The following is a 10,469-nucleotide window of genomic DNA, read 5'->3' as shown; positions in this document are numbered from 1 at the left end:
TATGTAATATTAAAGAGATACCACAAATGATAAAGGCCTTAATTAAAAGACATCAATACCCTTTTCAATTAAAATTTAATTACTCAAATAAATGGCAAAACGAATACTTTCTTGCATAATCCTCTATATAAAGCAAAGTTCCGTCAAGAATCCAAAATTGATTAGAAACTGGGAATCACCCACATTACACATCATGTCCAATTTCAAGATGAATAACTAATTTCATGATGAATATGAAAGTGTTATTATTATCAATCACACATTCATGATGAATATAGACATATTATTCATCATGAATCACTGATGAATAACACATTCATATTCTTGATGAACATGTCATATTGTGGACAGTTCCCAAATTCCTAAGATAGGGATAAAGAGGAAGTAATAATAGAATGAGACAACATTACACCATTGCCAACAAAAAGCGACTGATTACAAGTAGCCATAATAGGTTGAGTTGAGTTGAGACCTTGGATTCATAAATAGAAATACAACGAGGAAAAGAGAAAACACATACTATCTACAAACCATTGCCTCCTCTTTTCACCAAGTAAAATAGCATAATACATTACAGACAACGCTACTATCAAATCACTCCATCTTCTGCATATTTTACTCTTTGCCAAACAAATGGTATACATTGCAGCTGCAAGCCACATTATGTACAAATCCACCGTTCTCCGAATCCGCATCATACCTACAGTCTTTCTATGGTCTTTCCTTCCAATCCATAATATTCTTCGATTAGCACACTACATTCCTCATATGCTTCTTGTACTAACCATAAAGGAAAAGATAGGTACCATGTGTAACAGGTTGGGGGGAGGATGAAGCTACGTTTAACTCAAATCAAATCCCGCTTCAGCATTTATAGAATATAACAGCTTCTGTTCCATGTGCTCTTTACTGCAGCAGCATCATAAAATTTCAACAAACGAAACAAAACGAGCCAAGCCAAGTATATCCTACCCAAAGGTGGCACCCGGTAAGATGGCCCCCCGGGCATAAGACGTACACAGATCCGACCTCTGCCTCAAAGAGTAGAACAGCTACCAAAGGGCCTTTGCCTAGTGGTACCCTGTAACCCCTCCTTCCTGAAGATCAGGGGTTCAAATCCTCACCAAATGCGAGAATTGTGTGTTTCAACTTGCCGTATATAAAAATTATATTTACTTTAAAAAAAGAGAGCAGAACTGTTGTTCCGTGAAGACCCTCGACTTGTGAAAAGTGTGTGAAAGAGGAAAGCATGAATGCTAAATTTTCAAAAGCTGAATATATGTAAATGATAGCAATACAAACAGAAGCAAGTAACGGAAAAACATAACCCAAGGTGTGGAACTTTGGTTATTTGCCAAAACAAAATTGATAGAATGCATATGAAACCGGCTTTTAGTCATAAATTAATAGACCAAAAGCAACATATAACGACTTTGGTAACTGTTGCCTAAATAGAGGACCTTAGGTGATAATTGAACAACAATACCAGGTCAAGAGAAGATTTACAGCAGTAGTTGCATTAAAAAAATGACAAACCTTCTATATGGAGGAAGCTTTAACAGATTCATACAAGTAGCTGATGTGGGTAACCTGTCAAGAGCTTCTTCAGAAGCACTACCAGCAGCTCTGTAAGTAAAAATTAAGGCAATGAACAAACAAAACCGATAGTAAATTACACAAATTACATCACAAGAAAAGGCATCATACCGTTGTATACAGAATAAAGGCTCCAAATACTTGAATCCTAGCAAGGGCCCTCTTGAACATCCAGTCACAAACCTGAGAAGATGTTTTGTGATGCCTCGATTTTTAATAAGTAACAATGCATTTGAAGCAAGTTAAAGTTAACTATTGGGCAATATAGTATATATTTATCTTGATTGGCACGTAATTTGATAAACAGTGGTGTCAGTTATGTTAAGTAAAGGAAGTAGGATATATGAAGCTTTGGAAACTAGAGGACTAGCTTGTAAATCTACTTTGATGGATGACCTAATTCGAGAGAATGTGTGCCCCTCAAATGGTTTTGCATGGAATTGGGATAAAAGCTGAAACTAAGGGGCTGTTTACCTAACATTTACCAGGTAAGTGCTTATCGGCAAGAGTCACAACCTTCACTAACCTTATCGGGTAACATTCTAGACCGTCAAAATGAGTTGTTGGTAAGCATCTCTTACCCAGTAAGCTATAACCGGGTAAGAGTCTTCTCCCTCACTTACCGGGTAAGATTCTTGGTCCCTTCCATATTCACCCGGTAAGGTAAGTGACACGTGGTAAATGTTTGGTAAACGGTCCCTGACTGAAGTACGATCAGTTCAAAAGTAATTAACGTTGACTACAGTTTATAATGGGTGCATTTTCCAACTCTTCCCATGTTCCTATCACTCCATGAATGAATTGGCCAACTCCTCAATCAACTCCATATCACTACAGTACCTCCTCTAATTTGTAGCATTATGTTGATTAACAAGGTTTCTTCTACCTCTTTTAAGTGTTTGCATGATACTAGTTAGAACTAATCTAAGTTGTTGAGGGAGATTGAAACAAAGTCGGAGGTACTTAGTGATGCAAGTTAAAATCATTTGCGGTAATTTGATTTAAATAGTTTGAGTCATTACTCTCAATGTGTCCAAGGCTCTAGTAGACAACCAATGCCTGAGGAAATATATGCTTAAGAGAAGGACACTGTTGGGTGTAATTAATGGGTGTTCACCATGACACTAAATCCCGATGCTTCTCCTGCTCGCGTAAAGAGACGGTAGCAAAAAGGATACTCCTAAATACAAGAAGAGAAATACAAAAGAACATTTAGTCCTATAGCAAAAAGGACATTTGTTTGCCTCATTATGGCTCAAGCAAGTATTCATAGAAACCCATTATATCAACTTGATATCAAGAATGTATTTCAAAGAAAGGTCATGGGAACTCAAGTACTTCCAAGGCATTGAGGTGGTCAGATCTTGAAAAGGCATTTTCATTTGTTAGAGTAAGTATGTGGACATCCTTGTTGATATAGCCCTTTCTCTCATATTTATACTCCATTCTAATTGATTCCCCCCCCCCCCAACGACCGCACACACTATGATGAAGGCCAACAAATTGCCGTCATCCCTCCACTTTAGCCTAGCTATTACTTATTGGCTTAGATCCTACTAACTACCACTGCCATTGATGTGTAACAAATACTCGCCCCCAACTTTAACCTTGCCCTTTAGGTAGAAAAAAGATGAAAAAAATGTTGATTCAATCGCATTCCATCAACAACTAGAGACGGTGGTAGCGATGGCAATGGTTCTTGATAATCGTCCCCTAACTAGCTTCTCCTCATCAAAAGGTCGTACGTCTTCGTCATCTTAAGCAATGATCTTATTGAAGACGCCTCTACCTTGGCACTTCATTGTAAATCGATCCCCCTTCTCCAGTTTCTTTCTCGACCCCAAACTCATCCTCCTCCTTTACAACCCGGATACTTATTTCCTTCTTCATGCATTTGAAGCCTAGGAAAAGTTTGTTGTTTCCGAGTTAGTGATTTCTCGATGCCCAACAAACACCCCCTGCTCCTCATAGATTGTCTACCCATAACAAAAACATCATCACATGTGTTCTCCAATTTGTGAATGTGGTTCCGTAAGTTCCGAGCATTGTATATATACCCCTAGGATTGCATCAGAATTCCCCAGAGAAATTAAAATTCAACCATGCTCCTACCTCTTGAAAGCTGATTTTTTAACTCCCTACAAATGCATATTACTTTCAAAGCCTCTCTAGTTCCACCGATTGTACTCGCTAGTAATTAAAGCTTTCTCGAGGAACTTTTTCTCAATGAATTGTGGGTGGCATTTTTATCAATGAGTACCACTACTCTAAGCCCCTCATTAGTGTCCACTAACTTTATTTTGGATTAATCAAACCTACCCCATAGTTCATGTGTACCTCAATTTTTGGTCCAAGATCTATGCCTCCACCACTGTCCAACAACTTTATATTTTCTTCCAACTTGTTGTCGTTGTCATTTTACCATTCATCGAAAACTCAGCTTGTCCAACAAACCTCAATCATGATTCTGGAAGAAGAGTTGTTGACAAGTGCCTATAATATTGTGCTCACAATTTCACCGAAGTATCTACTTTTTTGATTGATGGTAGTGTAGTAGTTGATGGTGCAACGCTTGATGAAAGAGGCTAAAGCCATGAATTTCCTCCTGTCATCATAAAATGCCACACTAAACTTCCACCAAATCTTGATCCAAATAGTCATAACAACATCGTCTTGAGTTTATTCCATCTCTTAAATGGTCGGCGTCGGTTCTCCGGTTGGAACCCCCGTAAAACATCTCCCTCAAAACGGGTTGTGGCGACATCAATCTTCTACCTTTATATGAAAAAAACCGAGTTGACTCTGGAGCTCGCTTCTTCCCTACCAATTTCGTTTCCACCGGTCACAACTTGTCCTCCTTGGATTTCCATGGCAAGTTGGCAACCAACTCATCATCTGCATTTTGAAAACAACTGCAATAATTTCCTTGCCATTTGCATATTTGCCTTCAACAAGCTATCTGCCAACCACACCTTCTCCAAACTCACTTCCATTTCATCCACGTGCATCGAGATACTTCTGGACAAAATTCTCAATCAAATGATGATCTGAGTACACTGATACCAATTGAGGGCCTGTTCAGTCAGAATTGCTTTCTGGTGATGTCGTGTTGTCACGACTCCACCCAATTTGCTTAGAAATCAATTTTTTAACAGTTGGATTCACTGCAATAGTTATACAAAGGGTATTCGTTTTACAAACACTAGAAAAAAAGGGTAGTTTTGTCTTTTGGGCAGGGAAAATTAGTAAAGTTGTAATTCTGTAACAGAAAATAACAAATTCATATTGTCAAGGGGAAATAATGAACAGGGATATAAATAAGAAGACTAAATATACAAGATGCATTCATTGATTGCATAAACCGAGTGGGAGAGAATATCCATGCCTCTAAAGTGCTATTAATAAAGCATTCAATTTCAAGTTTTGATTGTTGGTTACTTAACTGATTGCATCAATTGGTATTAGGGTGGTGTTCTTGGGAGATGACGAGATATGCAATGACTAGGGCAGAAGAAAGGGGGGACACAGTTTCGTCGATTGAAGAAAACATGAATAATGTCACAACAATTGAATACGTTGATTCGGTTGCAAGAGGCGGCAAGGAGGACAACGAGCGGCAAGGAGAATTTCATAGAGGGAGAAAGACGTGTTCAGAATGAGGATCGGGGGTCAGAGCACGATTCATTTTTGGCCATCAAGGGGCGACGGTTGAAGATGCCGATCTTAAATGGTTTGAATCCTGATGGTTGGATTATGAGAGTAGATAGATATTTCGCGTTGAGTCGATCACTAGTGATGAGAAAATGGGGTAACGGTCATCTTGTTTGAAGGTGATGCCCTCAAGTGCTTCAGAAGGAGGCAAAAACAAGATGGAAGGAACTCTAGAACTTAATGTGAAGTTGAATAGAGGATACAAGCAAAAGAAAGGGGGGATACGCGTCTAGAGGTTAAAGGGGTTACAAACGATGGTGGGAAATTATCAAGGCCTAAAGGAGGAATGGAATTTGGAAAGTTGTCTGATAAAGAATTATAGTACGACAATCACAAGGCTTACGCTACCAATGTGACGAGAAATACTCTTTGGGGCATCGTCGTGAGAAGAAAGAATTAAGAGTGGTTGTGTTACTCTTTGGAGTGAAGTCAGTGATGAAAACGGCACTGAGTTGGTCAATTTGAATCAAGGACAGAGGGTAACGGTATATCTGAACTCAGTGGTAGGATTTGTGACACCGATGGTCGACGTTCTCTCCTCCCATCCTCTCCTCTCCCTACCGGTCGCCGWATAGAACTCTTCTTTGCCGTTCTGCCGAGTTCCAGAAAGCACCTAGCTGTCGAGCTAGTTTTGACTCCTCCTAATAAGCTCGGCCACCGAACGACGACCCCTTCTTGTTGCGAAGGGAAGTTCGGAAAAGCCTAGCAGACGGGACTATCAACCACCGAAGACCATGATGTTGGAGGGAATGGTGGGAGATCAGAAAGCAATGGTGTTGATTGATAGTAAAGCATCACATAATGTCATATCATCGGCACTGGTAGAGGTTGGGTTAACAAATTAGGCAGACAAGGGATACAACATATGGAGCAGGGGAGGTAGTATGAGGACAAAGGTTGAATAAAGGAATGCAAGGGATCAAGATTTTAGAGGATCTCTTACCTCTAAAATTAAGCAACTCAGACATTTATTTTAGGGATTAATGGTTGCAAACCTACGATGCAAGTGAACTGGGGTACACGAACAATGAAATTTCAATTGGGAACTGAACAAGTCAAATTAAAAAGGGATAAAACATTAGGAAGATCGTTTGTGTTCTCAAAGTAGATGTAGAAGACACTAAAGGGGGCGTTTGGTTCGTAGATTCTGATGGAATTGGAATGTTGAATTCCATTGACCAAATTTCATTACCTCATTTGGTTCATTCTTTTTCATGGAAGGAATCTTCAAAATCCTACATATACCACAAATAAAGGAATTTAGCATTCCTTAGCAACTACATGGTACTTTGATGGAATGGAATTCTCTATATTCATAATACCAAATATGCTTTTAACCCTATATACCCTAATCTCATAAAACCCAATATGACCATTGTCAACCACCTTCGACCACCATCGATTTGAATCACCGCCGACCACCGTTGATCTGAACCACCACCGGCCACCGCCAATCTGAACCACAGCCGATCACCACCAACTAAACCACCATGGACCACCACAAATCTGAACCACTGTCGATAATCGCCATCTGAACCACCACAGGCCACCATCAATCTGTACTACCGCCAACTACTACTGATTTGAATCACCGTCGGCTACCGCCGATCTGAACCACCGCCGATCTAAACCACATCCGACCACAGCCACCTGAAGCACCCACGGACCACCATCGATCTAAAGTCTAAACCATCACCGACATGAACCGCCGCCGCCACCGTCCATCTGAACCACCGCTGACCACCTCCATCTGAACCACTGCGAACCACCATTGATCTGAACCACTGCTGACCACCGCCATTTGAACCACCGTGGACCACCACCGATCTGAACCACTGCAGACCACCGTTCATTGAGTAACATCGTGTGGCTTATGGGTATATTTGGGTCGAGTATTTTATATTGTTTTACATATTAAATAATTATTTTATTAAAGTATTTTTAGTTTTAAAGAAATTAAAATTTTCAATGAAGGGCATTTTGATCATTTACTAATATTTCATTCCAATTCCAAAGCTACATTCTGTAAACCAAACACACAAATTCCAATTCCTTAACAGATTACATTCCAATGTCTGCCAACCAAACAAATGGTCAAACCTGACAACATTTCATTCCAATTCCTTCAAAGTCAAATTCCTTTAACAGATTCCATTCCATCCAGAAACATTCTGCAAACCAAATGCCACCTGAAAGAAGAAGAGCAAGGGGTACTCGTGGAATTGGGCCAAAGTAGAGACTACGAAAGGCAGTGAAGGAGGGTGTCCACTTTCAATTATGAAGGTCACTCAGGAGTTTGAAGAGGTTTTTCATGATCCATAAGGCTTGCCACCAATCCGAGGGAATAAACACAAGATTGAACTCAAGAACGAGGTAGAGCCAATTAATGTCAGGTCATACAGAATTACCAGAAAATGTATTCGAAAAGTTGGTAAAGGAGATGTTGGAGTGTGTTTTAAAGCCATGTGTTGCTAGTAAAGAAGAAATATGGCAGTTGGGGTTTCTACATCGACTATAAGGCTCTAAACAAAGGTACGTTTCTAGACAAAGTCCCTATTCCAATCATCGAAGAGTTATTGGATGAACTGGGAGGGCAGAGTGGTTCTCTAAACCGGATATAAAAGTTGGTTATCATCAGATTCACATGAAGAGTGAGGAAATGCATAAGATAGCCTTTAGAACACACAGAGGGCATTATAAGTTTCTACTTAAGCCCTTTAGATTAACGAACGCACAAGTATTCCAATCCTTGATGAATGAGATTTTTTAACCATTTTTGAGAAAGTTTGTACTAGTATTTCGCAATGACATACTAGTATATAGCAAGTCACAAAAGAAGCATTGCGAACACCAAAGACAAATATTGAGGGTGTTGAAACAACTTCAGTTGTATGTGAACAAGTGTGAATTTGGTATGAGACGTATTTGTTATCTGGGTCACATCATATCGGGAGGAAGTGGACCGTACCAAAGACGACAAGTAATTAAGAGGCTTTCTGAGATTAACCAGTTATTACCAAAACTTTATGTCAGGGTATAGACATATTGCATAGCTGCCAACATATCTGCTTAAAAAGGGTAAGTTTGAGAATGACGAAGCTCAAGCAGCCTTTGGAAGCTTAAAGAAAGCGATAACGAAGGCTTATAGTTCAAACGGACCAACAAAGTCTAAAAATGTGTTGGAACATGATGTCATTGATCAACAATATCATAAATAGGTGATGAAATTACCTGGTTATGATTTTGACATTGTCTACAAAGTGAGGAAACACAATTTAGAGGCAAATGCTTTGTTGAGAAAAGAGATTGAATGCTCCGTGATAGGAGGACCACAATGGCGACGATGGGATACTATTCGAGAGTAAATACACAAAGATGCATTATTGGGCAGAATTATGGCAGAAACTGAAGGTGGAAGTGAGGCCCATAAGGGATATTCTACACGACAGAGATTATGGTGGTACAAAGACAAGTTGGTGTTGTCTTGATCATCGTCCTTGATTACAACCTTATTGAAAGAGTTCCACTCATCTTCGATGGGGGACATTCAGAGAGTAACAGCCGAATTATTCTAGATTGATATGTGAAACGACATCAAGGATTTTGTGAAGAATTGTGAGGTTTGTCAAAGGAATAAAGTGCTTGGGGGGGAGGTCAACGACAGCATTACTGCTCCCCCTACCTTCACCACTAAAAGTCTAGGACAAAATCACAATGGATTTCATTGAAGGCCAGGGTTACCTAAATCTTAAAGAATGCATATGATTATGGTGGTGGTTGATCGGTTAAGCAAATACAGTCATTTCATGGCATTAAAGCACCCTCTTACGGCTAAATTAGTAGCAGGGTTGTTTACTAAAGTAGTCAAATTGTATGGCATCCCATAGATGATGGTTTTTGACCGAGACAAGATTTTTGCGAGAAGAGTTTGGAAAGAGATATATGCCTTGCAGGGTACAAAGTTGGTGTATTCAACAGCTTACCATTCAATTTTTCCTATTCTAGAAAGAAAGGGTAGTGTGATCTTTTGGGTAGGGGAATTAATAGTTGTAGTTGTGTAACAGCAAAAAAAAATTCAGATTGTCAAGGAAGAAATAGTGACCAGGGGTATAAGCATTGTTTTAAAAAAATGACAGAGGCGCATGGTGTGCAAATTTCGTGTATAAGGCGGCACCTTCTTCTCCTCTGATAGGGCGTACGCCTTGAATATGTAAGAGGGTGGTTAAGCGGTGAGGCGGTGAGAAAAATCATAGGCGCACCTACGTCTCTGTTAAATGAAGTCATGTGGGTCTATATTTTTACTTATTTAAGTAGATAGTGGTACTGTGGTATTCATAAATCATCAAACATCAAAATCACGTATTTCTAAGTGCTTTGTTCCCCCTCTCTCACACAATCGCAAACATACATGTATCTAATTTTTTTTTTCTTCTCCAACTCAATGTTGGAATAAAATAGTTAAATATAAAAAAAAAAATTCTCCACTTGGTGTTGGAATATGCATATAACATATATACTATTTCACTGCCTCGTGAATACGTATATATTCTTAGTTATTTCAAACTTATATATAAATATAAATATATATTCTGTTTTATATATAAATTATCTATAATATGTTTATATAATATATATATATATATATATATAAATACTGTACGATCTGTTTATATACATATTCTACTTATAACAAGTAGTTTTATTGACTTATGGCCATAGTTTGCTTATTTGGTATGGAAATATAAGATTATGTTTTTGTATAAGTGTTATGGATTTATAAATTTTATTGTTCCGTTTTTTGGGGCTTACGCCTCACGTACCTAAGAGGAAAACGCCTTGAGGCTTGTTTTCATTCTTTAAAACCTTGGGTATAAGAAGTCTGAATATAGAAGGTGCATTCATTGATTGTATAAACATAGTGGGAGAGAAAATCCACCTATAAAAAGTGGACCACTGTTAATGAAGCATTCAATTTCAAGTTTTGATCGCAAGTTACTTAATGGATTGCATCAAATAGCTCAGAAATCCATTGGCTATAATTTCTTTACTAACGAATGAGACAGAGATGATGTTACCGAGTACCAAAATAGAAAAATGACTGCTAGATGAGCATTTGGGATAGGAATATGCTTTGATACCGGTTGATGTACATCATCATTCTA

The 10,469-nt window shown here is 38.8% G+C and overlaps 1 protein-coding gene across 7 annotated transcripts in view; it reads right to left on the bottom strand.

Annotated features, from left to right (window-relative positions):
• Positions 1–391: 391 nt before the first annotated feature.
• LOC112520719 (E3 ubiquitin-protein ligase UPL6) overlaps positions 392–10,469 on the bottom strand; it is a 34,995-nt gene continuing 24,917 nt past the window's right edge. For 5 of the 7 annotated variants that reach the window (XR_003070070.1, XM_025129215.1, XM_025129218.1 and 2 more), the window contains 3 exons: positions 1,708–1,779; positions 1,537–1,626; positions 392–909 (listed from right to left, as the gene is read on the bottom strand). Coding sequence is in view for 6 of the 7 variants with exons in the window: in XM_025129215.1 (XP_024984983.1) it covers positions 843–909; positions 1,537–1,626; positions 1,708–1,779 (229 nt within the window). In the remaining variant the exon portion in view is untranslated. The remainder of the gene's footprint in view (positions 910–1,536; positions 1,627–1,707; positions 1,780–10,469) is intronic. The other 2 variants (XM_025129216.1, XM_025129217.1) reach the window with 2 other exon arrangements.

The sequence above is a fragment of the Cynara cardunculus genome, assembly GCF_001531365.2.
Source record: "Cynara cardunculus var. scolymus isolate 2C chromosome LG 11, CcrdV1, whole genome shotgun sequence".
Lineage (NCBI taxonomy): Eukaryota > Viridiplantae > Streptophyta > Magnoliopsida > Asterales > Asteraceae > Cynara > Cynara cardunculus.
Note: the sequence above shows the minus strand (reverse complement) of the source record. Positions and strands in the feature narration are given on the sequence as shown.